Source organism: Laccaria bicolor, genomic scaffold (genome assembly GCF_000143565.1).
Source record: "Laccaria bicolor S238N-H82 LACBIscaffold_40 genomic scaffold, whole genome shotgun sequence".
Taxonomy (NCBI): domain Eukaryota; kingdom Fungi; phylum Basidiomycota; class Agaricomycetes; order Agaricales; family Hydnangiaceae; genus Laccaria; species Laccaria bicolor.
The window spans coordinates 159,380-185,049 of record NW_001889911.1 but is presented as its reverse complement, the minus strand read 5'-3'; the positions used below and the strand labels follow the sequence as shown (position 1 = coordinate 185,049).

The window sequence follows — 25,670 nt, the reverse complement described above, 5'->3', positions numbered from 1 at the left end:
ACAAATAGGCGCCAACAACTTCTGATGACCTCGGATCATGGTCAACAGCGGTGGCGGTCACGGTGATATATGTATATGAGGTCGGGGGATTTCATATGTGTAGTCGATATTCAAATTCTATCAGGATTCCATCAGAAATTTCAATTTGGATCACAACAGAATAATATCATACAGCACTAACCTGGTCCTGCAAATACATCAATAAACTTTGAATAAACTTCAAAAAAAATCATGGACGTTGAAACTTGACGAAATGTAGTACAAGACAAATTGTTATATACGTAAGTAAATAGCAGGTCAGTTAAGCAGCAGTGCCCGCCTTCCAATAGTCAGATATACCAACCTGTTCGCACCCTCGCCTTTATCCAGAAAAAGAACTCACTGGTGTGCAGATGTCAAGAGGGTCGATGAGAGGTTCCATAGATGTACAAGCTTCGTAATATAGTTACATCCGGTTATAAAGCAGGGTAGATAAGGGTAGATATCTATGTAAATTGGATTGAAGGAGGCACAGGGGTGATACACTTAATAATCGTTGCAAGGGGTAATGATAAATTAGATCGAAATTAAGTTGAGAGACCGAAGCCGAGGAATACCGGTGAATGTTGGTGAATGCAGGGGAATGTTGGGTATGAGTTAACAAGCATGAAGGTGTTTATGCCTAGAAATTGGAATCAGATGATGTCTCCATCCCGTAAATGCTGTCGGAGAATAGATTCGCGGACACCCATTAGCAATACTGCCATAGAGTTGATATCCTAAAATTCATCAGCGCTTCAATTTGAACAAGCGAAACGATGACCCTACAATAGCCGAAGTTTCGTAACACATAAATGGCCTGGCCATAGGTGACATCTTTCTCTGGTAGGGAAGTGAGCACGAGTTAAGGGCATGACAGCAAAACCAACATGATAGTTTTTGAACTTTTCCTTGAAATCTGCAAAACAGACACGAAATGAGAACAGAAGGCATAAAATAACTGTCAAGACGAACATTTTGTCACATGAGGAACATCGTTGGGTAGATCGCCATAACTAGGAACAAATTTCTTGACGGGCACTCCTGCAGCAAGCGTTGCATTCAGGACGTCTTTCTGTGCCAGGGTAAATTGAGAGCAGTGGAAGGTGCCTGTAAATCTACCTTATTGAAAAATAGGATGAGATTGGCGGATGCTAGCAGTTTGTTGCTACAGATGTCCCTCCAGAGCGTAAGGCTGTCCTCCTGAGCGAAGCATTCACACGGAAGGAGCTCAATTGAGGTACGCAACACGCACCAGTCGATTGACCCGTGAATCTTCCTCCAATGATTGGTTAAAAGCAAGTGGCGCAAGGAATAGAATGGCTTGGACTGTAAATGATGTCACCACTGGGTATCCCGACTATGGAGACCGTGATCATTACCGTCGTCGAAATATGGCACCCAAGAGGCTCTCTGCGCAAACGTTAACGGCCAAGTAATCGAAACCAACTATTTGGGCACTAACCTGGTTCCTCGTCCCACCAACGTCCGTGATGTAGAAATCAGAGTTGGCATCAACCCCTGTGAGGGGGCCGTGTTATTCAAATAAAGGCAAAAATAGAACATCATTGACCACCAACCTCGTTCAACCAAAAAGTGATGCTCTTCAACCCCAACTGTTCGTATCCGTGCCCGAATGATGTCCGCTTCCTCATAATCAGTACCGAATGCAGATACAAATGAATAAACACACAATCGGTTGGTTGGTATTCCTGTGTAGCGATACGTGCAACGTCATTCATGAAACTGAGAGAAACAATCAGTAAAGCGCAAGTGGTTCCGGAAGCACACTCACAAGCCAGGTTGGTCTTCTAACCGTATACCACGCTTTCTAAGGATATCCTGTACCGTCTGATCCTCCCATAAAGCAATGATATCGCTTTTTTGTGCAGAAAGTATGTTCGTTGGGTCATTCTCATGGTTGATGACCGTGCGTGAGCGTGGTCGACCATTAGATTCCTGGCCGTTATCACCCTTCTTTCCCCTGTGACCCAAGAGCTCTTTCCACCCGCTTCCCGCTCGAACACAAAGCTCCCGCGCGTCACTGACATCTGGCGACAGCATCTTCATAAGGTTGGTTTCGATGATGAAGAGAGGTGAAAGTCCTAGTCGGATGCGGCGCAGATTACGAGCAGGGCCACGCAACGATGATTCGGTAGGGGTTGGTGGGGGTGCGCCAGGCGTCTCATACTCATCTTTCAGCGCATCTAAGATCGTCCGTATTGACCTGGAAATATAGCGTCAAAAAAGATGCGAGGAATAGGGGTGAAGAACTTGCGCAATAAGATTTAGTTGAACGATTGTTTTCCAGATTGCTCTCTCCTCTTCGAAATGCTTGGGTGCGAACGCAAGCTGAAAATCTTTGAAACCCCAGCTCAGCATCGTTTAAGGAACGTGGCTTGACCACGTACTTTTCAAAACAGAACTCTAGAACACAGCGGGGTTGACGATGTCAATATCTTGTTTTTACCGTTGCGCATCAGTGTCATACCTTTCCGGACTCTGATTGTCCTTGAAATCAGGTCAGCACAGGTCTACGGCGGCAAGTCTACTACAAAGTGCATACCAAGCAACAAAATCTTGACAGCTTTCTTTTTCTTTTCGATAGCTTTTTTGGCCTCGTTTAGCGATTGGTCAATTTCCTTTGACACCCGCACTGCTTCTTGCATCAGCTTAACCCGAATCTGCGCCTCCTCCTCCGTTTCGTTTGGTGGTATGCCGGACCACTTGGTTGTGAAAGGGTTGGTCGAGGTAAACGACGCCATCTTGACTTTGTCTTTCGCCTTCATCAACTGAAAAGAAGAGGGAGAAGAAGCAAACGTTGTAGAGACCGAGTGGTGTGAGGAAGATTAAGAGAGTGTTGGCTTGTAGGAGCTTGTAGGGAAACAGTTTCATCATATTATCCGTTCCTGACATCCTGGACCTGGTACCGAATGGGAATATGACAGCCTGATTAGGTTCGGATGATTTGACCAAGACACCGGTTACCGGACCCCCTATGTTGGGTAGATTCTACCATTCCAGGAGATGTCATGCACCCGCTTCCGGCGAAATACCAGGATTGGAGGTGAATTTGGTCATCGTCGATGTGGAGCGCTTTTGTGACTGTCGCCACCATCGCCAAGCATCCTGGTCGGCAGTCCCTCTGATGCGCACCAATGTGACCACATCCTGGGCAGATTATTCCTCCGCGTCTACAACAACAGCTCAAAGGCCGTCCATGTACAAGTTGAGGTTACCACTGGTCTCATAGCCACCTCCTGATCGTGACAAGTTTGTCCCAGTCTCCCAGTATGTTTCCGACTCGGAACGCGGATGAGATATGCTTGATGTAAAAAATCTCAAAGCTCAAGCTCTATCGCCGACTTACTTTCCAAACTGATTCAGAATATTGGCGGAAGCATAAATTTAAATAGACGTTGCCAACGGTCGCGGATGTCGCGATGAGTTATGCACTGCTGTAAGGCTGTCCCGTCGTTACACACTTAGATCATGAAGAAATCGTCAGCAGCTTGAAGGAGAATTCGAACTGCCAATGGCCATAGAATGGGAAAGTACTCACCACTTCGTTGGAAGTTCATCTTATCGCCTTCTGAATTTCCAGAATAATTATTTTAGCCATACAGTCATCCACCCCTTAATGATACGCCACCCCCATTTGATACACTTTTGACTAGCCAATATCTTTCTCAATACTAGACCGATTTTTACAAAACAAGTTGTAACAGGTAGTACAAACTCATATCTACCACCGTACATAATTTGGATGCAATTGAGGCAGAATTAGCAAAGCTGTGGAGCATACAAAATGGACTGTTTTTCGGAAATAGCCAAATACAGTCACACCCCTCAATGATACACCCATAATCTTAATTTTTCTTTGTGAAATGTGGGTCAAACATTCTGAAATTTGGTACAGTGATAGAAGGGAATTTATCTGAGATTTTCATGTAGTTTTTGTAGAGAAAGGTTGTGCTCAAATCTGTTGAAGCTAATTTCTCATTTTGGGTGTATCATTAGCACAGTATGTACAGCCGTTTCGGAAAACCTTGTCCACGTGTGATTTGATGCAATGGAAAATATAATAATTCAAAAAATTCAAAAAAACGAGTCTAGGGCTTTTTGTCGCTTTTTTGTCAGTCTAGCATCCGTCTGATGGTCGATGTCGACTCCAAATGCATCCTATAGGGTGTATCAAACGAATCGAGCCTTTTCAGTGCAATTTGAAACTGAAACGCTATGAAGGTGCATGCTGCCCGTGACGCGGACGACAAATCGCAAACAACACCGACGGTTCGACATCGCGAACGCCCGAGAAGCGCCAGAGCATACTTGGAGGAGAGGAGAACACAGGATATGAACCAATGCCTCATTAATCATTCATCATCCCCCCCTTCTGGCCCATCGCTCCTGGAGTCGTGATGCACCACGCACATGGTGACGCACTCCCTCGTGTGTAGCGCTCTCATGGATTCCCACAACATCTGCAGCACAAACACACCGAGGGCTCCATGGTTAGTGTGATTCGGAGAAGCTCTACCCGATGCAACAGATTTCTCGAGTTAGAACATGCGGCATTGGCAGCTGTCACAACTCTACCATCCTCCCTCTCACCTTGCCTCCCTCCCTCGGTCATTCTTTCCAAATGAATTTCTTCTTCGATATCTAGAGCCTTATGCTGGTCACCTTCCCCTCTTCCCCTCTTCTTCGTGAGAGGTTATCATCCTATACAGCCAGCTGTATATGATCCAGTCCTCAGTGACGACGCTCGGTGCAGTTACAGCGATGTTAGATAGACTACTGCTCATACATACATCTCAGCATTGTCGTAAGCAATCTATTACAGTCGTTCACGACGTCTTACGGCTCTTTCGCGGCATTTTTGCATTTTCTGAATTTTTGGATTTAGTTGATTTTTCGTCACATCAAATCACGCGTAGTCAAGCTTTTCCGAAACGGCTGTAATAATAGTAATAATAATAATAGTCTTTTTTTCTCTTCAACCACTTCGCCTGGTAGCCGCCCGCCCGGGCAGACGTATACCATGGCCGATTCACATACGGCACGCTTGTGCGTTGAGATAATTCACTCAAATTTTGGTCCCCTTACGGCAGTGCGTTGTCGCCCTTTTTTTGTCGATCCTTGACTCTCGTTCTCAACATCACTGCAGAAAATTGCCTCGGTGCTTCTCGTTCGTGGACGCCTACCACTGCCTCAATTGACTCGCTTCACGGCTCTCAGACCACGTACGGTTCGAGCTTGTATTCTCGTTCTTGTGCAGCACAACATAATCTGGCATGTCCTATCGGACGAGGGCGAGATGTTCGAAGTCAATATCGACGAATGTCTTATGCGCCTTAGATTTGGGAAATTCATTTACAAGTCAGAGGAACTATTCGGCAAGCCAGTACGTGATTGAATCTGACTTTTTGTTCAATCATTCTTATTGTGATTGAACAGGCGGCTGAGGTAGTGCAAGTCATACTGGACCACGGAAAGCTAAAGATGCCTGATATCATGGCCCTGTTGGGAATCTACGATGGGAAAGGTATGTCGCTCGGCGTCTCTTTGTTTCCATATCTGAGAATATGGCCAGGCATCATTGCCTACACTCAAGCCATACATAAACTGGTTTCAGGACATTATCTTAAACCCTCCACGACACTCTCCCATATATCTCCCTGCGATAAGCGCATTCAATATGAGGCTGAAGAAAAGCGCAAAATATCTGGCTTTCCAACTGCAAAGGAACTTCGCCAAGCAAAGGAAGTCGCTGAAGCTCGTCTGAAGCGCGAAGAGGAAGAAGCTGAAAAAATTGGTCTTGTTCGTCCCTCTCATGTCATCATGTCGTACCATCATAAAGAAATCAGGTTTTCACCTTTAGAAACGCAAAGCAAAAGATCAATCGGGCCGCTCTGCAAAGGTTAGTTGATCAGTCTAATTTATATATGTCGGCCGTTAAAGATTCCATAGCGTAAAGCCTCGGAGAGTGAGGAGAGCGTCGACGTGAGCTTCATTCTTGTGGGTTATAGTTCGAGTTTCTGAACACCGGATAGGACGCAGTTTACTTCCGAGTGAACTACGAAAGGTTCAACGTTCACCTTCGCAATGGAGTAAATTTCCCTCTTTTCAGAAAGAACATGAATAGCTGACGCTTTCGCAGTTAATCGTTGCCGCTGTCAAAGAACGTTTCAATCATCAAGCGGCTCTTGTCATTCGAGCGGCAATGAAAGTCACGGAACAGTCTCAACTCAGCGTTTCGGAGGTGCGATCAGGTAAGAGTCAGTTCAGTGCACGGGGCGCCGCCAAACTCATGCCTCACCAGAGCCGATCTCGGTGGCCAACATTATGACGCAACTTCCGGAGGACGAGGATTTGGGGAAAGGCCTTGCACATTCCTCCAAGAAGACCTCGAATGCCACCTGCATCAAGGATTATCTTGGGATGCTCTCGTCAGCTGATAACCCTACAGCAGCTGGGCGTGAATCCTCTTTTGTTTCTTTCGGAACGTCGAAAGTTCAGGTTGAGTTTGAAGTTGTCGGGCGTCGCCTGCGGCGGCGTTTGGTGGAGTCTGTAGCTAGAGAGAAACACGGCGTGGAGGGTGTTCGCATATTGCGTCTGTTATCAGATACTGGGAAGATGGACGAAAAACAGGTATCAGTCAAATGTCAAATTTGAAACATTTCACGGGTCTGATATCTTCACAGATTTCGAAAATCGTTATGATGGCACCCAAAGATGTCCGTCCGCTCTTGGCCGCCCTCGCCTCTGATTCATTGATCAGTACGCAAGAGGTGCCCAAGAGTGCTGATAGGAACCCAACTCGTACATTTTATCTCTGGTATAATCATTGTTTACCAATCAGCTTCACCCGCACTTAATCCCGCTTGTTAGGTATGTTGACCACAACAAAGCCCATTTAGCGATCTTGGGAAACGTGTTCAAAACCCTATACAATATCAGCATGCGACGCCGGGCACAGAGAGAAGTCCCTGAAGTCGCTGCCGTGCTAGAAAAGTGTGAGAGGACGGATGTAAGTCAGGATGAAAGTTTGTTGACGAGGATGGAGAAGGACATCTTGAAGGAATGGAAGGAGAAGCAACTCAAGCTAACAGGGCTTGAGGCGCGCGTAGAGGAATCTGTATTCGTATTGAGAGACCTGCGCGTGTTAGCTTCCAACGATAATTAAACATTCGCTCTTTGCAGATTGATAAACTAAGTACCACAAGAGCACGAAAAAGAGTGATTTCATTTGGAGTCTGATTTGATGAACAATTTGAGAAGTTTGGGCACTCTGTCAGGGTTATCAACGGGAGAAAACTTAAACAAGATACCTTGATTCAGAGATAGTTTCTCTCAGACCGTCATTGATGGGTAGGAACGCCTTGCTGGATGAGTTCATGAGGATGCAACGCGTCAGAACGCGACGTGATGTTCATCCCAACAGCGTGACGACCCTACGTTTGCATATCAGAGATGGCTCACCTCCTTTTTGAAGCTGTTTGTCATTTGATCTTCGGACGTGGAGGCTACTGGAGGTTGCGCATGACCGATCTTTGCGAGCTGTCAAACATCCTCTTGTCATCATGGGCGTCAGAGCGGCAGACATCAGTACCCCTGCTGATCATTGGGTGTTTGGTGATCGCACAGCTCTGGCAAAAATTACAAATAGTCAGCCCTGATGAAGGAGTGAAGTCTGGCCTCGTCTGGCCTTCGGAATCGGTGACCAGACTTGTTGACAGTGATTGCAGAAGAAAAAAACGGAAAATGAATGATTATTACCTTCATATAGGCTGCAGGCTCCTAACTGGGATACGCGGTATCGATGTTACTTCTATTTGCATCAAACGGGGACCTACTGACAAGGCTCCATGGATTTGTGGCGCAAGATGCAACAAGTTGTAAAGATATGGTATGCCCCATCCGTGCGTGCGCTGATCGCGTTCTTTGTCGAGTGTCCATGGTTTAGCGCTGATCGAGGGCATTTGTCACTTTAAAGTTCGAATCAAGGAAAGAGTCTCCTCCAACCCCAATTGGCGGCCATCCAGCCGGCATGACATTGACAAGCGGGTCTAGTAAAAGCCGTTGTCAAACACCATTAACCTGGTCCAGCTGTGTGAACACCAGAGCGATATCTTTGCCATGAGGCAGCTTCGGCGTTTCATCCACGGTATGGCTGGCAGCACGTGTAAGCGAGCGTTATACTTCAAATTGTCACATGCATGTATAAGACTACACAACGCACCTGTTACTTATCCATGGACGATCGACAGAATTGGTGCTGGATAATAAATAGCAATAGAAAGATGAAATTAGATGGTGTCCATACATTACAAGATATGAAACCACGTTCATAAACCGTGGTGTAAATGTCATTGAAAAGCAGACCAATCAATGGGGGCTGATTGCATGATTGAAGTCGAATCAATCGTGGTTATATCAAGAAGATGACGCATAGTTGGACGACCATGAGGGCAGTTCCAGGGCTGGTCAATCGTTCCCATATGTCGCAGCACCTGTTTTACGAGAACTTAGAAGGTACTCTGAAAGCAGAGCTTTAGAGTTACCGTAAGCATCTGGTGAGAATTCAGTGGCATGCCGATCATAACGCTCTTCCTACAGGCCCTCATCGCAAACATGGCTCGAGCCTTCGAACATCGAACCATTTGGCCTGTAGGTCGATCCCGCATCAGGTGGATGATTTCTTCGAGATCTACAAGAACTCTCAGAACACGTCAAGGTTTGACATGACTAACTTACCTTTCATACCGAACACAGTGCTCTTGCTAATGGGCTGCGCAACTAATTTCAGCCGACTTCCTTGACCAGAGCATTCGCTGTCGTCGACCTCTATTTCAAAGCCGTTCTGCCGAAGGACTTCTATATTCTCTGTGGCTAAGAGTTCATCCGCCGCAGTCAACTCGAGTGGCTGAGGTCTATATTTCACTGTTAATCTCAATTTGATCACTGCAAGATGGATGTCAAACCTAAATAGTTTTTGAGACTGGATCCTAGTCGTAAGCTGCAAGGTCTCGAAATTGTACTTTTCATCCGAAGCATGCTGGTCCACGATGAAAAGGTCATCCATCACTTGCAATTCCTGCGAAATGGACCGAGAAGGGGATGGGGAAGCGTCCTTCCGGCGCCGTGCGATGATGAACCCGAGGTTGAATTGCCCAACAACGTCCATCGAAGCGAAATCCTCCTTCTCAATCACTCGCGCAAGCGCGTCCACGGCCCTGTCATCATTCTCCGTATTTGATACGCCAGCATCTACCAAAACCTTGGAGCTAATGAGCGCCTCCTTCCCCTTGTTGCTGCCTCCCTGCATCATCTGCGAAGAACGGTCGCGGATTTGGCGCCAAACATTCACAACCTTATCAGTGTCGAACCTGAGCGAGACATCACTTGTGCTGTCAGTAGTTTTCAGGATCTCAGGATGCGGAACCCTGTCCTGAGGAATCAATGATGGCGATGAAGAGGTTGTTAAACGAGCCTGGCTGAGAACTGATGAGGGGTCTGGCTCATCGTCGTCGTCGTCCTCAGCAATTTCGTCCTCCACAAGTTCAATGAGGTTACCAGTCGACTTCGGCTTCTTGGCAGATCCTTCCCGGCTTTCAAGTCGACCTCCGACGTTCGACCCTGAGAATAGCGCATCGTCATCATCAGGGTCATCTCCGTCATCCGACGGCTTCAGCCGCACCGAGGCCTGACTTCCGCTGCATGCAAAGCTAGCTAACCGATTGCGGAGACACTCTCTTGCGGCCTTGGGGTTCTTGTGTGGGGGTATGAGGGTCTCCTTGCGTTGAAGGGGCCTTTCTCGCGATAAAACCATGCCTTCCTGGATCATTTCATCTGCAGCTTTTGATTCTTGTCGCGGAATTGTCGCTTCTTGGCCTTTACGTTTTTTCCTTGGAGGCCCATCTTCAACGTCTGAGGACAACTCGTCCATAGTCACGTCACTAGTGGCCAATGATCGAGAGATCGACGGCTTGAGCGCTTGACTCCAAGTCGTGTGACTCGTAGAAACAACCATCTCGATGTCCTTGCCATGGCCATCAGCAAGAGAGATGCTTTGTTTAGAAGGTTCGGGTGACGGCACAGGTACAGAATCCACTGGGATGAGATTCGGATCGAGTCCATCATGGTCAAGGTCCATGTTTTCTGGAGATGGCCCATGGACTTCCTTCTCTATATCAACAACTTTGGAAGTGTGAAGTTGAGACAAGGCGGACGGAGACGAAGGAGGCAGCGAACGACGGCGTACTTCTGGTGAAGCAGGTATGGTCTGGGTTGGATTTGGGCTTACAAGCTGGGAGCTATCATCGGAGGATGTCAAAGTTTCTCCTTTCGCTTTTCTTGGCGAGCTTTTAGCAGATTCTTCCTTGTCGTTATCTTCCTTCTCAGTAATCAAAATTGTTTTCTGGCTTGAAGTGGTATTCCCGCGTGCCTTGAAAGCAGCAGCTCCCTGCGTTAGCTGGGATTGATTCAAAGTCCCAGCCTTGGCCTGAGTGCCGCCCAAGTCAAATGTAGAGCGGTTAGTGGCGAAGTGTGTTTCAAGAGCATTCTGTGGTTACAGCTATCAATCATTCACTTCGTTGGTAAAACGATTCCAAAACTGACCTTCAAGGCCGAAATCAAATTGCCCTCGTTATGCAGAAATATGGTCCTCTTGTCGGGGCTCAGATTGATATCGCACGATTCTGCCGGAAGAGTAAGACATATTTCATACCAAGAACATGACAGCACAGTTTACCGGTTGGGAGAATAAAATCTGCTAGGATGAAAGGCACTTGATTCGCATTAAAGGTGCGGTACACTTCGTTGAAGGCTTTCTGGACCTTGGAAAGGTTGCAGGGTCGTCCATTGACGTAGAGAAACTGTCTGTCTGTCCCTGGTCGTCCACAGCCGACAGCAAACTTAGATAAGAGACCTTTAACTTCCACAAAAACTGTCTCTGTAGCTTGGCTCTGACTGGATTTAGCAAATTAGCAGTCAAAGTATGTCGAAGACATACAAAATATTCTCACCTCTGTCCTCTCAAGGTGTGCTTCTCTCGGTCCACAGAGAATGCAAGGTTGAGATCGACAATGTTGTCCAATGCCTTGGGACCCCAAAGTGCGGTCACGGACGCGCGAGTAGATGGTGTTCCATTGGTGCGGATCTGCACAGATTTCTGCCTTGAAGAAACTGTCAAGGAGATAAATAAATCAGTCAATGACACGACGAACCCTTTGTCCAGCTGGTTGCTGACAGTCAAACGCACACCTGGCCCGGCGGAACACGGACCCAAAGCATACGCATGCAGCAGCGCGAGGGCCTTTCCAAACTCACGCTTGGAATTTCTCTCAAACTCCTTCCTGCGAACGGGGAGTGGGGAGAAAAGAGAATTGATCGTCACTGTAGTACCTTTCTGTGAGAAAAAAGATTCAGTAACGTGATAGGTGAGTCCAAGTGCATTGTCCAACCGGTTTGGCAACAGTACTCCTGCTCTTGACATGCCCATTAGAGCCCATCTCCAGAGACACGCCCATCGGAACCGTCTCTTTGGTCGCAGTCGCCACGGTCAATTGTTCGCATAGTGCGCATAAAGAGGACAGTGCCTCGCCACGAAACCCAAAAGTGCGCACTATGCTGAGGTCTTCGAAAGTCTCGAGCTTTGAGGTGTGATGCTTGAGGGCTGTTTCGTAAAATATTGGCCAAGACTGTAATAGGCAAATGAAGAGAAAGACTAACCAACGCTATCATAATCCTCCTCTGGGATTCCAGACCCATTGTCTATAACTTCAACGGACTTCAGACCATACTGTTTGAATCGAACCTCTGCAGGAGGTGCGTTAGCTGTGATGAACGGCTACTTGAGGGATCCACCGAGACGACCACAACTATGCTTTGCATAAAGCAGTCTCAGACTGATAACATGAAGAGATCAAACTCACCAACGCTCGTTGCGCCTGCGTCAATGCTATTTTCGACGAGCTCTTTCACCGCAGTTTGCAAGTCTATGACAACTTGGCCCGATGTGATACGATGGATGGAAGTTCGATCAATGGCCTTGATGCTTGAGGATTTTTCAGTCATGGGAAGTGTTAGAATAAAACGCCGAGCTCCATATGTCGATAGAGAGGCAATAGAGAGGAGGCTTTCCCAAGGCTTTCCAAACGCTTTCTGAATCACTGCGTGACGTTACCATCATCACGTGCATCGCGTTTGAGTGTGTCACGATTGAATTTTATTCTCCAATACAGACCAAGTCTTTAGTCTAAACCAACCTTGCCTTCTTTTGTTTTGCCGTGTACATGCTCAAACTCATCCTCCTCTTTTCCGTGAACCGCGAAAAATTGCCTCCAAGAACGGTTCCCAAAATTCCCTTGGGATTTTTTCCATCCCCATTGGCCATGCGATTCAAGATTAGGTACGCTTCCTCGAAAGAAGCCTTCACATGCTTGATCGCGTATGCCTTAGCCCCCATATCCACAGTCGTGTCTGCTGGGTCGCGGATCGACAGCAGGTAGGTTTGGCTATAATTCGCAACCTTACTCCTGTATGACGGGTCCGGCAAAAATGTAATGCCTTTATACCTGTAATCAAATTTGCTTCCCCAAAACTTGAAAAACGCAATCAAGGCTGTGCCGAGATCAGTCTGGGAAACCGAGGATTGAATGCCTGCGCTGACGGGAGTCGCAGCAGACCCCGCTGTTGTAGTCGTCGACAATGCTTCCATTGCTTGCGCAAGTGCATCTACCCCACCATCCACTACCTTGCGTACCTGTGCCGTTGGCATGTCCAGCTTCACCCATGCAATAACCATCCACACCAGCAAATATGAATTTACGCCACCAGTGTATGTCGTTCCGCATCTCCTGATCGACAGAAAGAGCTTAACCACCAACACCAGTGTCTTCACCAGCTGTGTATCAGTCGCCGTCATCCATTTTGTGACCTGGCGAGTTGCTTCGAAGGCATGACTATCGCTTTCCGTCAAATCTATCTCGATACCCGTGATTGCATCGGTGATTCGAAGCAGAGGGACAGAGGCTTGCAGTACGGAGACGATTTTGCTCGAAAATCCTGATATCCTGATCTTATGTTCAAAGGACGCTAAGGTAGTTCTTGTGTATCCCCTCTTGGATTGGAAGGTGAGTACCATGTCGATATCAGACGTGGGCAGATAGAGACCGGTGACACAAGAGCCAACAGGGCGAACTGTGGCTCCAGCATTGAATGATGCGATAAGTGCTATGAATCGCGCTACGAGATCTTTGCGCATTGCGACCTCATCACGAGTAGGCTTCATGTAAGCCATAAAAAGCTGAATTTCTTCGTGAAGGCTGGTATCGCTCAAGATCTGCTGTCCATCTCGAAGTAAAAAAGTTGTGACTCACGTCAATCTACTGTCTTTTCCCTGCTGGGACGGCATCCAGGGCGGGATGACGCCAATCGATGTGGTGCTTCCAAAGTCACCACAAGGCGGGATCGGTATCCCGACGTAGTCCCCTGCGCTCTTCATGCGAGTTGGCAATCCTGCCATAAGCGATGCCTTCAACCTCTCGCCGTTATAGTTCATCTGTAGCGCCGCAGGTGTTAACGTCTTCTGCTGCGGACTAGAGGGACTCAAACGGCGCAAGGCAAGTAGTCAGATGGGCGCCAATACCCTACGAGATAGCTTATCAGAAGAAAGCTTAACTATCGCAGATTTCCGAGTCCGTTTCCTATCTGCAATTCGTATAATACTATTCAGACGTGGTACATACTACAAGACAAGATCAAATCACAGCCATTTCATTATGCTGCCCATATCGTTTCCTCCTTTACACCAAGGACATACTGGTCAACTTTCTGAGACCATTCTCGCGTACCGGTATCACCTATAAAAGGCTGTGTCATAAACCCCGAAGCTATGTCGTCCGGCACCACAAATATGAGTCGCCAGTGGTCGCCCAAAATTGAAGGTTGGAGGTCCAAAAGTGTAGCACTTCGTTGGAGCCACGCTTTCACTCGTTCAAGACCAACGACGGCCACAGGATGCTCTGTTCGGGTAGTGAATTGAATACCAGCCAAACCTTCACCAGGAGTATAGAGGATTGAAGGGAAATCCCGATCTTGAGAAACCAGGTATACAGGCATCTTGTGCGCGACGGCATCATGAAGCAACCGGGTAGCAGTGGATGATTGGAGCGAGGAAACCTCAGTGGGGCCAGGATACATCCACTGGGAGGTGGTAGAGTCTGCCAGGGAGCGGACAGTGAACTGCTCTGCTTCATCGAGACTACCAAAGTACCTCAATACCTGCCTCTTGAATATCTGATCCTGGACTGGAGCCGCCACATAAGGATATGTGACGACCCATTTGTAGAATTGGAAGGTAATCCCTGCCTGTCGACCTTCGTACACATTGAGCAAGACATCCAAAGCCCACGGGGAAACCGCCGCTACCTCGGCCTCGTGCCAGTATAGGCGTATACCATTTTTCGGAAACAGATGGAATATCAAGTCGAAAAACGGCGCATATGGATAGGTCAGGCGGCACAACCTCCGGAACACATCACGTTCTAAGCGCGGGATGTGGACTGATTTCCGAATGAGCTCCGTGCGTTGAACCAGATTCTCAGGACTGGCGCTAGCAAAAAAATAATTGAGGGGATTGAGACCAAAGTAAGTCGTTGATTCCTCAAGGTGTGAATAGACGAGGTCCTTGGGATGAAAAAATATTCTAAGAACGTTTCAGAGTGATTCTCAAACCCGTAGAGTTATCATACCCGGCAGAGAAAAGCTCCTGAGGCGACCACAATGTTGTTACATATTTCTTGACATGCAACATTCCATCCATCTCGTCCATCCATTTTTTAAGCACATCTGGCGGACACGCGGCTATAATCTGAATATTGTGATTTTCAAGTATAAACTGTGATGGTCGACACGAAAGCCCATCTGCATCACAGAAGGCGACAATGTGTCCACCCGACCAGGAGTTAACTACTGTGATGGATTCTTGAACCAGATACACAGCGCCCTCCATGGTTTGAAATAAAAATGGGATGCCTGCGATCATGTATTCGACCATTCTGAGGTAAATGTATGCAGTTTTGCCTATGCCTAGATTAGACCGAGCAGAAGGAGAGTGACAGACATATTCGCACCTATGCCTGGTTGGCCGGTAATGATAGCGGAACCGGCGCGTTCCATTGCCAGTTCGCCCAACAGATCAGAGAGGGCGTGGTATTCTTGCCGGATGAGAAGTGGGTCTGGCATTCGGGGATGCGAAACCGAAACCTGGAGTCCCAAACTTGATAGATCCAAGTATTCGAGTGTTAACGGGAAAAAGGCGCGGGGTTCATCATAAGAATCATGACTATCCCCGACTTTCTCCTCATCAAGAGGGTCGGAGGTGACCGAGGGGATAGACTGGAGAAACGCGAGTTTGACACGTAAGATATCAGTGTCAGCTGAACATATTGCCTCCCGGCGACCCGAACGAAGCCCTGCAAGAAGCTTTTCTAATCTTTCATAATCCGTGAACTCAAGTCTGACGGTGTGGAACAGTTTCTGTTGTTGGTCTTTTCGATCCCAGATCTTTGAATGAATTTCCATCAGCCATGCACCAATCCCTCGAGGAGGGCAGTTCAGGATAGCTGAACAAGAATACCATTTAGAAGCTGACACGAAGAAAACATTGTGACCCACCTTCAGCCTTCGGATGTTTCTGATCTGAAATTATTGCAAGCGGTTGATCTGTTTCATGTCGGGATTGCGGTTTAGCAGGGGTCATATGGGCTGTAGACTGTTAGGCTGAGACTAGAGAGAAACGGTGGCAACGCACGCTGAACGAAGACGAGGGCTCGGTCAACCCACTTTCCCTGCCCCTGCCCTGCGTATCTTACCAATCTTAAGGCAGCAAAAAATTGGCCGCCAGACAAGGTATCGCCTCGATCCATGGTCGGGGAGAAGTAGTTGAGGATCTGTTTCTGGGATCAGCGATGAACGATAACGATTCTTATAGAAGGAAAGTCACCGTATCGATCTGGGGTGATGGAACGTGAGGGAATCGTCCTAGGAGCCAAGCCCTGACTTCTCGAATGCCTACAACAACTCTCTCGTAGTATTCATCGTCTTCAACCTCCCGGATGCCGGCGATGTCGACCAAAGCTTGCGTGTAGAAGTTGTATTCCTCGTTGTTCAAAGCCGAAGGGTGAAGGCTTGCTAAGCGAGCTCGTTTGGCAGGGGTTGGTCTGATAGTGGTAAAATCAACCATAAAAGCACGAATCAATATGAATCACGACTCACCATCCTCTTCTTTTGGATGAAAGAAGCAGCTAATGTTGATTGATTTGTAGTCTGTGACAAATGCTATAAACGCACCAAGTGGAAGCTTCACGAGAAAGTGAAGCCTCATATCGTCAACGTCGCCTTCGGAGACGTCCCGCAACTGATGAGTAGGGTTCTCCAACAGAACAGTAAAGCGTTTGATATCTCCCTTGTTTTTAATTCGTCGAGAAAGATCTTTGGCAGGGGCAATGGGCAGGGACTTGTTTAACTATTATACGTTCAGCTGAAAGAACTAAATTGATCTGAAATGCACTTGCTTTATAGAGAAGGAGCTTGGTAGCGTTGTAGTGTTTACCAGGGTGACAATCCTTGGGTTTGATCGCTTCTTTCAGATCATCGACTGTCTTATCGTTGCGGATTGTACATAATATGAACGAGTGTGTGATGGGTGGCGTCGTTGGGAAAAAGTAGACACCACAACTTGACTTGTTTGATCATTTTGGTGAGAGTGGCAGGTCAAGTGAAACAAGTGGCTTACACGTTTGTCTGAAAAGACCTCCTTGATCATAACAATTCAAATGTCTCACTCGAGGCAGGATTAGGAGACATTGGGCAATTTTTAGGAAATGTGTAAAACTCGCTCACGTGGTTGTACAGGTTAAAACCATTCTGGAGGATTTTCGAACTGCTGCAGCCAAGTAAGGAGCTGAAGATAATGTGCGAGACTTGTCCGCTGGGTCATCCAAGTAAAAGTGGAGAGTAACATATCCGACCGCATTGATGTGTTCGTGGTCGTTGTATGAACAGGTAGACGAATTGAGTTGGGGGAGGCGTTAGCATTGGGCCGACGGGTTGCAAACGAGGTGATCCAATGTGGCAAAGGGTCCGCACGATCGTAAAGCAGTCCAACAATACACTATTCGTCGCGTCAGAAACGACCAGGGTTAAATCGAGCTCAGCCCAAAGCATCTTCTCCCCAGGAGACAGTCGACCAACAACTTGAAATGAGCGACGGCTAATGTGGCTCCTCTGGAGAGACAGCAGGCTTGTAGCGGTCTTTTCAGCTGCACATCTCTGTGCAAGGGTGTCCTGGATGATGAGAGCCAACGCAATGATTCACTTCCAACAAGGCTCGCTTTGCCGGTATCTCTGTGAGAACAATAAGAAAGCCAATCGTAGTCGCCTTCGAGTCCAAGTTTGCAAATAATATAGGGCATGCCAAAGCGGTTGCGTGAAATATGTTGGTTGTATGTTGGCCAACTTGACCGAAGCGTGACAAAGTATTATTGATTGTGAAAGACCCGCGCCTGCCAGTGCTTCATGCCTAACCGTCAATTTAACCCTCATCACAATCCCTCCCCAATAACCGCGCCCCCTGTACTTCTCGATAGTCCCACCACATCATACATTGACGAACTACTTGCAACAACACCACTTCCTCCTCCTGGTCCAGCGTACTATCTTGCGAGAAGGAAATTGTGGCTGACCCCCCGATCTCCGCGGGTTCCCTGTCTACCAGATTATTCTGCGTCGCGTCAAAGACTCCAAGCAGTCCTTAGCGAACCAAACGTCGTCCACGACGATGATGCCTGGCGGAGCGGCATCGAGAAAGTTTGGAATGGGCTGTCTGGCGGCGGAAAGCTCAAGCACAGACTTCCCATGAGTCTCATTGTATGTTCGTTATTTCTGACCATTCCTTGACCTATCATTTTTAACCTCTTATCAAGATCAAAATTGTGCATGCGGCGTGGCTTCGTGACGAAACGTGGCCAGCGGGATATGAAGCCCCAGAGCCTGATGATGAGTTGGCCGACGATGTCAACATTGATTCTATTCTACCTTCGAGCTCTGCTCAGGTGTATACCCCGACATCCCACACCGATTATTCGTCTGAACCAGCACCCATACTTAAGGATGCCAACGACAGCGTGGAGATGCGTCCATTTTAGCCGTTGCTGGAAATCGTTATTGATATCAGGGAGTTGTACTGTGGAGGTATTTATTATTCATGAAATGTTGTACGACCTCGGAAAGATTTTGTTTTATTGGTGATCGTCCATCTTTAAAAGGCTTTAGACACCATTGCGACAAGGTATAACAATGTCATGTCATAGAACATGCGGTTGAATTAGGCGTCATCGCGACGATAGAGCCTGAGGCACACAATCCAATGAGACTGCCACTGGGAAGCGCTAAGTTCGCGCTGGTGGTGATACCTGGATAGACCACGATTCAAAAGAAGCTAAAACGCAAGATAAAGCCAAAACACACCAAGATAACACCATCCCCTCTTACGAAGAGCATTTCCATCTTCCGTTTTGCGACCTGTAGCTCTCAGCTTATTTTCGTATAAAAAGCAGAGATTAAACCCTACATTTATGACGCCTTGGCCATTCGGCACGCTGTCTGTATCCACAATCAAGATCGTCTCCTCGACGTCGCTCATTATCAAGTTCATGTGGCCATCGTAAGCCTGCACGAAAATCGAGTTATTCCAAAAGAAAACGCGACGGATACAGGCAAGAAAACTACACACATGCAGGATCCCGGTCAACTCTCGGTCTCCTCTCAGTTTTACAAACACTCGCTCACTAAGTGAAAGCCTGATCAGGTCAAAAGGCTCCTGGATGCCCGATGTTGAAAGGTCCATTATTCCCGCTACGTTAGTAGGTTTGTCACTTTGTGCACTGTTTGATGATCGAAATGAGACATCACGTGCGATTTAATTACGTTTTAGTCACATGCAATCCCCGAATGAACTGAACTTGCACTGAACTTTGACTGAACTACCATGCCAGTAAGCGTCTTCAATCTTTCACTTGGGTGATTCTAATTTTTTGCAATAGAAACATTACTGCGACTATTGTGATGTCTTTCTGACTCACGATTCTACTTCTGGTGGGCTGTATCGGTCCTTCTTTGTTTCGACGAAACTCACCGTTTTACAGTACGAAAAGCCCATAACAGCGGAAGAAATCATCTCTCAAACGTCAGGGATTATTATGCATGTGCGTTCTCATGACCTTACATTGGAGTTCAGTGCTGAGTGACACAATAATTTTACAGCGCTGGGTCACGATCAAGCCCAGAGCATCATTGACCAGATTACATCGGCATATGAGACAGGTGGCCCGCCTCCAGGAGGGTTCGGCTTTGGGCCTCAGCATTTAGGCGGCCCACCTCCTGGATACGGTGGCCCCCCAATGGGTTTTGGTGGGCCCATGCCCCCACCTGGGTTCGGTGGACGTATGTCTGATCGCCTTTCGTACAACGAATTCCCTCTCACCGTTCCTTTTCTACCCAGCGCGACCTCCCTTTCCTCCTGGTCCAGGATTCCCCCCGATGATGCCTCCCGGCGCCCCTCCTTTCCCCCCAAATGGCATGGGACCTCCAGGAGGGTTCATGAACGGTATGTTTTGTCTCCTAGGTTTGAGAAGGCTGCTGCTTAACTTATGAGGTTAGGTCCCCCTCCCTTTCCTCCTGGCGGTGGACCTCCAGCTGGCATGCCTCCATTCCCGCCTGGTGGGCCAGGCGGTGTCCCCCCACTTGGTTTCAACGCTCCACCACCTCCCTCACAAGGGGGCCCTCCTGATTCCGATCCTAATGGACCTGCAGCTCAAGGTGTTCCTCCAACAATTCATCCTGACCGATTGCGAATGATGTCGGGGGCCAGATAATTTGGCAAAGCATTTCATGTTTTAGAACTATACTACAGGTACCCCAGCAAAATCGCAAACGCCTGAGAGTTGATACTTGATTATGGTCGATGAGCGTTTTGTTAGGACGAGAAATGCCGAGACCTGATGTGGTGCGATAGTGTTTTATTCTTAAGAGGTTTCTATGTGGTAGGTAGAGAATAAGAAAACGGCTTTTCGCCATAACTTGGTGCAAACCAAACTTGGTACAAACAACCTATATACCCATACCATGTCCAACGTTAACGCAACTCTCATTGATTCTCGATTCGAGAATAGCCCAAGTTTTGTCAAAAGCTCAAGTCTGAGCCCAGGTCGAAATCCAACCCTCTACATGCCACATTCCATCGCCACTCTTCCGGAAGAATTGTTGCGCGAAGTCTTTCTTCAATGTCTCCCGAACGACGAATTCATTCGTCCCAGTCGTAGATCCGCCCCACTCCTTTTATGTCAGGTTTGTTGCGCCTGGAGAGCCTCCGCAATAGCCACGCCCGAACTATGGGCCTCCATAGCCGTCGGCACGCACTTTGACAAGCTCGGGCGATTTCCTCGAGTAGAATTGCTCAAGCTGTGGCTTGAGCGTGCGAAGGATCGCCCGCTATCGATTTCGTATGGCCAATACGGTGTTGAGACTGAGCTCTCAGCATCCTCGGTCGGCCGTCGTCCGGCTAAAAAGGAGTCGACTAATTTTTTTCGTATTCTTTTTGGCCGCATCACACAATGGAAGTCACTCAGGCTGTGTCCCAGTGAAATAGTTGATGCTGTCTTACAAGCTATCCCACAATCTGGGGCGCCGCTTCTCCAAAAGCTCTGTTTGTTTCTTCCCCAGTCTTTAGAACACGAGGACTACGAACTTCTATATTTTGCAAACCAGAGTCTTTCCAGTATCTGGCGCAATTCCACACTCTTGGACACATTCCGCCTTGACGCGGATGACGTTGATGTAGCCTAGGGCTCGCTGTGCAGATTGTTTCATATGCGATGGGGCCAGCTCACAACCCTCGCAATCACCGCTTCACAAAGTATCGCGCAATGCCTAGAGTTCCTCAAAGAATGTCCCAGCCTCGTGGACTGCGTTTTCCATTATATCTACGATGACGACGATGACGACGATGATGACATTTTTTCCGCTCTATACCCCTCAACCATCCTCTGCACTAGTTTGAAGTCACTCTCCTTACGCTATTCCGGGTCCACCTCCCCTTTTATTACAGATCTTCTTCTAACAAACACGACAATGCCCACTCTCCGTCAACTTACTCTGTACGACTTGAGACTTTTCTCGCTTGACCCATTTGCGGCTTTTATCCCCCGATCTTCCTGTCACATCGAGGATCTCACCCTCCATGGCGTCAGAATAAGCGAAGCTTGTCTTTTACTATTTCTTGGATTACTTTCACCGACACTAGTCAGATTGTGCATCTGGCATGGTGGTGCAAGACCGCACTCCAATCCAGGGAAATACATGTCAAAAACCATCTTGCACCGACTCACAAAAGACGACTCGCATTCAAGATCACCCGTGATCCTTTGTCCTAAACTTGAAAGCGTCGACCTTGACTACCGCGCAGTTAAGGGATCGGATGGCCTGTTTGCCAAAATGGTTTCCTCCCGCTTTGGCATGGAGCAATATGGGATCACGGCTTTGAAGCAGGTTGTCTTGAGGTTTGGTTGCGGCTCTGATATCCGTGCGCTGAAGCAATTTGAGGACGAAGGCTTGATTGACGAGCTTGAGATTATCGGTCAGGATAAATGGGATCCGGAAACTGTCCGGGAGGCCAAATTTTTGGAGATTTCGCGATACTCAACGTGACCGCCAAACGTAACCCACACGCCGCACGTCGTTGAACTCGTTTTGCCCCACCCATCCCTACATCATCTCTGCTGTACGATGTCGCTTACTACTGCGGCTCCGAGCTTCATCCAACTCCATGGCTTGGCCAGATTGATCCTGTCCTAACACTGTCCCCTTTCGTACAGTCCCCTCCGTGCCCTTCAACCGGACATCAACCACGTCGGAGCCCTTCGGACCGTCATCGATAGAGGATGCCTTCGCCCCGTTGCCATCTTTTGGCAAGCTGCTCGAGTCTCGCTGTGTTAAGGCACCATCTACCCAAGTTGCTGCAGGGTCCAAAAGATGTTGTGAAAAAGACCCTCGTCTGTTTCTTCAAAAACCACAACCACAGCCGTCGCCCTGTTTCTGTCTCTGACAACCCCGCTCACCTCCTTCGCCCCCGCCTGCAGGACTCTTTACGTTTTATCGTTGCCAGCCTTTCCGTCTCTCTGGGTTCTGATACTCCTACGCCTTCAGCTCTTGGCAACACCCCGCCCTCGAAAGAATTGCTTTCTGCTTTAGTTTCTGGGGCTTTTTCTGGTTGTTCCATTCAAGAGAAGCTGGTGGATGTTCTGCGTTGTGAACCAAGGTACGACTTCACATAATATTGATGTCTGTCTACGAGAGACTAGTGAAGAGCTCCATAATGATACTATTCAGATCTAGACACATTGCATACTACAAAACAAGTTCAAATCACAGCTGTTTCATTAGGCCCATATCGTTTCTCCCTTTACACCAAGCACATACTGGTCAACTTTCTGAGACCATTCTTGCGTACCTGTATCACCTATAAAAGACTGTGTCATCAACCTCGTAGCTATGTTGTCCGGCACCACAAATATGAGTCGCCAGTGTTTGCCCGAAATTGAAGGTCGAAGGTCCAAAAGAATAGCACTTCGTTGGAGCCACGCTTGCACTCGTTCGAGACCAACGACGGGCACAGGATCCTCTGTTTTGGTAGCGAATCGAATACCAGCCAGCGCTTCACCAGGATTGTAGAAGATTGAAGGGAAATTTCGATCTTGAGAAACCAGGTGTAAAGGCATCTTGTGCGCAACGGCATCGTGAAGCAACCGAGTGGCAGTGGATGATTGGAGCGAGGAAGCCTCAGTAGGTCCAGGATACACCCATTGGGAGGCGGTAGAATCCGCTAGAGAGCGGATAGTGAACTGCTCTGCTCCCTTGAGACTACCGAAGTACCTCAATACCTGCCTCTTGAATATCTGATCCTGGAGAGTCGCCGCATAAGGGTATGTGACGACCCATTTGTAGAATTGGAAGGCAACCCCTGCCTGTCGACCCTCGTACGCATTGAGCAAGACATCCAAAGCCCATGGGGAAACCGCCGCTACCTCGGCCTCGTCATATAGGCGCATATCATTTTTCGGGAACAGATGAAATACAGAGTCGAAAAGCGGTTCATATGGAAAGGTCTGGCGGCACAACCTCCGGAACAAATCAGGTTCTAGAACCGGGATGTCCTGGACTTTTTTTTGGGTATTCTCCCTGAGTTGAACTAAATTCTCAGGACTGGCGCTAGCAAAAAAACAATTGCGAGGATTATGACCAAAGTAGGTCGTTGATTCTTGAAGGTGTGAATAGACGAGGTCCTCGGGATGGAGAAACATTCTAAGAATATATTAGAGTGATTCTCAGACTCGTAGAGCTATCACACCCAACAGAGAAAAGCTCCTGAGGCGACCACAACGTGGTTACGTATTTCATCACATGTGACATGCCACCCATCTCCTCCATCCATTTCTGAGACGCACCTTCTGGTGGACACATGGCTATAATTTGAATATCGTGACTTTCAAGTATGAACTGCGATGGTCGACTTGAAAGGCCATCTGCATCACAGAAGGCGACAATGTGTCCACCCAACCAGGAGTTAACTACTGCGATGGATTCTTGAACCAGATACACAATGCCCTCCATGGTTTGAAATAAAAATGGAATGCCTGCGATCATAAATTCGATCATTTTGAGATAAAGGTATGCAGTTTTGCCTATACCTAGATTAGACCAAGCAAGAGGAGAGTGACAGACATATTCGCACCCGTGCCTGGTTGGCCGGTAATGATTGCGGAACCGGCGCATTCCACTGGCAGTTCGCCCAACAGTCCAGAGAGAGCGTGGTATTCTTGCCGGATGAGAAGCGGGACTGGTATTCGAGGTGACGAAACCCGGAGTTCCAAACTGGATGTATCCAAGTATTCAAGTGTGAACGGGAAAAAGGCGCGAAGTTCATCATGAAGATCACAACTGTCCCCGACTTTCTCCTCACTACGAGGGTCGGGGGTGACTGAGGAGATAGACTGGAGAAACGCGAGTTTGACACGTAAGATATCAGCAGAGTCAGCTGCCTCCCGGCGACCCGAACGAAGCCCTGCAAGACGCCTTTCCAATCTTTCATAATCGCTGAACTCAAGTCTGACAGTGCGGAACAGATTCTGTTGTTGGTCTTTTTGATTCCAGATCTTTCGATGGATTTCCATGAGCCATGCACCAATCCCTCGAGGAGGGCAGTCGAGGACAGCTGACCAAAAGGACCGTTTTAGAAGCTAACACGGAGAAAACGTTGTAACCCACCTTCGGCCTCTGGACCTTTCTGATCCGAAATTGGACTCCTCAAACGGGACAGTCCTGCCAGCGGTTGACTTGTTTCATGTCGGGATTGCCGTTCAGCAGGGGTCGAATGGGCTGTAGACTGTGAGGCTGAGATTGGAGAAAAAAGGTAACAACGCACGCTGAACGAAGACGAGGGCTCGGTCGATCCCCTCTTCCTGCCCCTGCCCAGCGTATCTGACCAATCTCAAGGCAGCAAGAAATTGGCCGCCAGACAAGGTATCGCCTCGATCCATGGTCGGAGAAAAATAGTTGAGGATCTGTTTCTAGGATCAAAGATGAACGATGACGATTATTAAAGAAGGAAAGTCACCGTATCGATCTGAGACGATAGAACGTGAGGGAATCGTCCTAGGAGCCAAGCCCTGACTTCTCGAATGCCTACAACAATTCTTTCGTAGTATTCATCGCCTTTACCCTCCGGGACGCCGGCAATGTCGACCAAAGCTTGTCTGTAGAAGCTGTATTCCTCGTCATTCAAAGCCGAGGGATGAAGGCTTTCGAGACGTGCTCGTTTGGCAGGGGGTTCGTCTGATAGTGGTCAAATCAATCATGAAAGTATGAATCAACATGGCTCACGACTCACCATCCTCTTCTTCACGAAAGGAGAGAGCTATTGTAAATTAATGCATAGGCTGTGACATACCCTGAACCCACCAAGTGGAAGCTTCACAAGAAGGTGAAGCCTCATATCGTCAACTTCGCCTGGGAAGACACCCCCCAGCAACCTATGAGTAGGCTCCTCTAAAAGAACAGCAAAACGTTCAATATCTCCCTTATTTGCGATGCTTCGAGCAAGATCGCTTGTAGGGGCAATGGGCAGGGACTCGTTTAACTATTATATGTTCAGCTGAAAGAACTAAATTGATCTAAAATGCACTTACTTTATAGAGAAGGAGGTCGGCGGCATTGTAGTGTTTACCGGTGCAACATTTGTTGGTTTTGATCGCCTCCTTCAGGTCATGAACTGTCGCATAGTTTTGAATTGTGACATGAAACAGTGTGTGCGTGTCGTTGAGAAAAAGTACACACAACTTGGTCATAGGTGAAAGCAAGGTGAAAGTGAGATGCGGCTGACCTGGTCTCAGATCCAGGCATGTTTGTTCTTGCTTACTTTCATTTAGAAGGATGCTCTCAACTAATCTGGCTAACGCGAACAGCTTACCTCGCCGGGCTCGCCCTGACCTCGCCCACCGCATATCACCCATATACATTCAGACACAGGT

The 25,670-nt window shown here is 47.9% G+C and overlaps 11 protein-coding genes across 11 annotated transcripts; 3 read left to right on the top strand and 8 right to left on the bottom strand.

The window, feature by feature from the left end:
- Positions 1-674: 674 nt before the first annotated feature.
- LACBIDRAFT_309452 (heterotrimeric GTP-binding alpha subunit) lies at positions 675-2,807 on the bottom strand (the record flags this gene model as incomplete). The annotated part of the gene is made up of 14 exons (XM_001886779.1): positions 675-758; positions 808-861; positions 909-937; positions 994-1,093; positions 1,141-1,221; positions 1,274-1,347; positions 1,401-1,431; positions 1,484-1,539; positions 1,599-1,664; positions 1,712-1,764; positions 1,814-2,245; positions 2,297-2,370; positions 2,510-2,529; positions 2,585-2,807. The coding sequence occupies 14 exons, from the start codon at positions 2,805-2,807 to the stop codon at positions 675-677; spliced, it is 1,377 nt and encodes a 458-aa protein (XP_001886814.1).
- Positions 2,808-5,062: 2,255 nt separating this feature from the next.
- LACBIDRAFT_309451 (uncharacterized protein) lies at positions 5,063-7,207 on the top strand (the record flags this gene model as incomplete). The annotated part of the gene is made up of 11 exons (XM_001886847.1): positions 5,063-5,131; positions 5,189-5,425; positions 5,479-5,566; positions 5,615-5,841; positions 5,903-5,941; positions 5,992-6,024; positions 6,075-6,131; positions 6,182-6,293; positions 6,344-6,672; positions 6,726-6,859; positions 6,913-7,207. The coding sequence occupies 11 exons, from the start codon at positions 5,063-5,065 to the stop codon at positions 7,205-7,207; spliced, it is 1,620 nt and encodes a 539-aa protein (XP_001886882.1).
- A 246-nt stretch (positions 7,208-7,453) lies between these two features.
- On the bottom strand, positions 7,454-7,606 carry LACBIDRAFT_309450 (uncharacterized protein; the record flags this gene model as incomplete). The annotated part of the gene is made up of 1 exon (XM_001886778.1): positions 7,454-7,606. The coding sequence occupies one exon, from the start codon at positions 7,604-7,606 to the stop codon at positions 7,454-7,456; it is 153 nt and encodes a 50-aa protein (XP_001886813.1).
- Positions 7,607-8,390: 784 nt separating this feature from the next.
- Positions 8,391-9,349, bottom strand: LACBIDRAFT_253924 (uncharacterized protein; the record flags this gene model as incomplete). Its single annotated transcript, XM_001886777.1, has 4 exons — positions 8,391-8,534; positions 8,586-8,731; positions 8,779-8,954; positions 9,006-9,349. The coding sequence occupies 4 exons, from the start codon at positions 9,347-9,349 to the stop codon at positions 8,391-8,393; spliced, it is 810 nt and encodes a 269-aa protein (XP_001886812.1).
- Positions 9,350-10,608: 1,259 nt separating this feature from the next.
- LACBIDRAFT_239167 (uncharacterized protein) lies at positions 10,609-12,099 on the bottom strand (the record flags this gene model as incomplete). The annotated part of the gene is made up of 7 exons (XM_001886776.1): positions 10,609-10,721; positions 10,775-10,986; positions 11,049-11,194; positions 11,246-11,431; positions 11,487-11,698; positions 11,755-11,841; positions 11,958-12,099. 7 exons carry the CDS (start codon positions 12,097-12,099, stop codon positions 10,609-10,611), a joined length of 1,098 nt encoding a protein of 365 aa, XP_001886811.1.
- Positions 12,100-12,280: 181 nt separating this feature from the next.
- LACBIDRAFT_309448 (uncharacterized protein) lies at positions 12,281-13,585 on the bottom strand (the record flags this gene model as incomplete). Its single annotated transcript, XM_001886775.1, has 2 exons — positions 12,281-13,349; positions 13,404-13,585. 2 exons carry the CDS (start codon positions 13,583-13,585, stop codon positions 12,281-12,283), a joined length of 1,251 nt encoding a protein of 416 aa, XP_001886810.1.
- Positions 13,586-13,803: 218 nt separating this feature from the next.
- Positions 13,804-16,852, bottom strand: LACBIDRAFT_309447 (uncharacterized protein; the record flags this gene model as incomplete). The annotated part of the gene is made up of 9 exons (XM_001886774.1): positions 13,804-14,731; positions 14,778-15,108; positions 15,159-15,650; positions 15,703-15,792; positions 15,839-15,977; positions 16,031-16,218; positions 16,303-16,552; positions 16,602-16,769; positions 16,823-16,852. The coding sequence occupies 9 exons, from the start codon at positions 16,850-16,852 to the stop codon at positions 13,804-13,806; spliced, it is 2,616 nt and encodes an 871-aa protein (XP_001886809.1).
- Positions 16,853-17,604: 752 nt separating this feature from the next.
- Positions 17,605-18,245, top strand: LACBIDRAFT_295413 (uncharacterized protein; the record flags this gene model as incomplete). Its single annotated transcript, XM_001886846.1, has 2 exons — positions 17,605-17,955; positions 18,012-18,245. The coding sequence occupies 2 exons, from the start codon at positions 17,605-17,607 to the stop codon at positions 18,231-18,233; spliced, it is 573 nt and encodes a 190-aa protein (XP_001886881.1). The 3' UTR covers positions 18,234-18,245.
- A 231-nt stretch (positions 18,246-18,476) lies between these two features.
- On the bottom strand, positions 18,477-18,934 carry LACBIDRAFT_253907 (uncharacterized protein; the record flags this gene model as incomplete). Its single annotated transcript, XM_001886773.1, has 4 exons — positions 18,477-18,500; positions 18,556-18,615; positions 18,668-18,757; positions 18,821-18,934. The coding sequence occupies 4 exons, from the start codon at positions 18,932-18,934 to the stop codon at positions 18,477-18,479; spliced, it is 288 nt and encodes a 95-aa protein (XP_001886808.1).
- Positions 18,935-19,075: 141 nt separating this feature from the next.
- LACBIDRAFT_309444 (uncharacterized protein) lies at positions 19,076-19,961 on the top strand (the record flags this gene model as incomplete). The annotated part of the gene is made up of 6 exons (XM_001886845.1): positions 19,076-19,081; positions 19,131-19,182; positions 19,233-19,292; positions 19,351-19,530; positions 19,589-19,693; positions 19,747-19,961. The coding sequence occupies 6 exons, from the start codon at positions 19,076-19,078 to the stop codon at positions 19,959-19,961; spliced, it is 618 nt and encodes a 205-aa protein (XP_001886880.1).
- Positions 19,962-20,475: 514 nt separating this feature from the next.
- On the bottom strand, positions 20,476-25,542 carry LACBIDRAFT_332316 (uncharacterized protein; the record flags this gene model as incomplete). The annotated part of the gene is made up of 16 exons (XM_001886772.1): positions 20,476-20,577; positions 20,851-20,937; positions 20,976-20,992; positions 21,240-21,351; positions 21,474-21,514; positions 21,882-22,100; positions 22,595-23,445; positions 23,492-23,831; positions 23,876-24,355; positions 24,409-24,519; positions 24,566-24,704; positions 24,758-24,975; positions 25,031-25,057; positions 25,102-25,279; positions 25,329-25,411; positions 25,473-25,542. The coding sequence occupies 16 exons, from the start codon at positions 25,540-25,542 to the stop codon at positions 20,476-20,478; spliced, it is 3,075 nt and encodes a 1,024-aa protein (XP_001886807.1).
- Between the last annotated feature and the right edge of the window lie 128 nt (positions 25,543-25,670).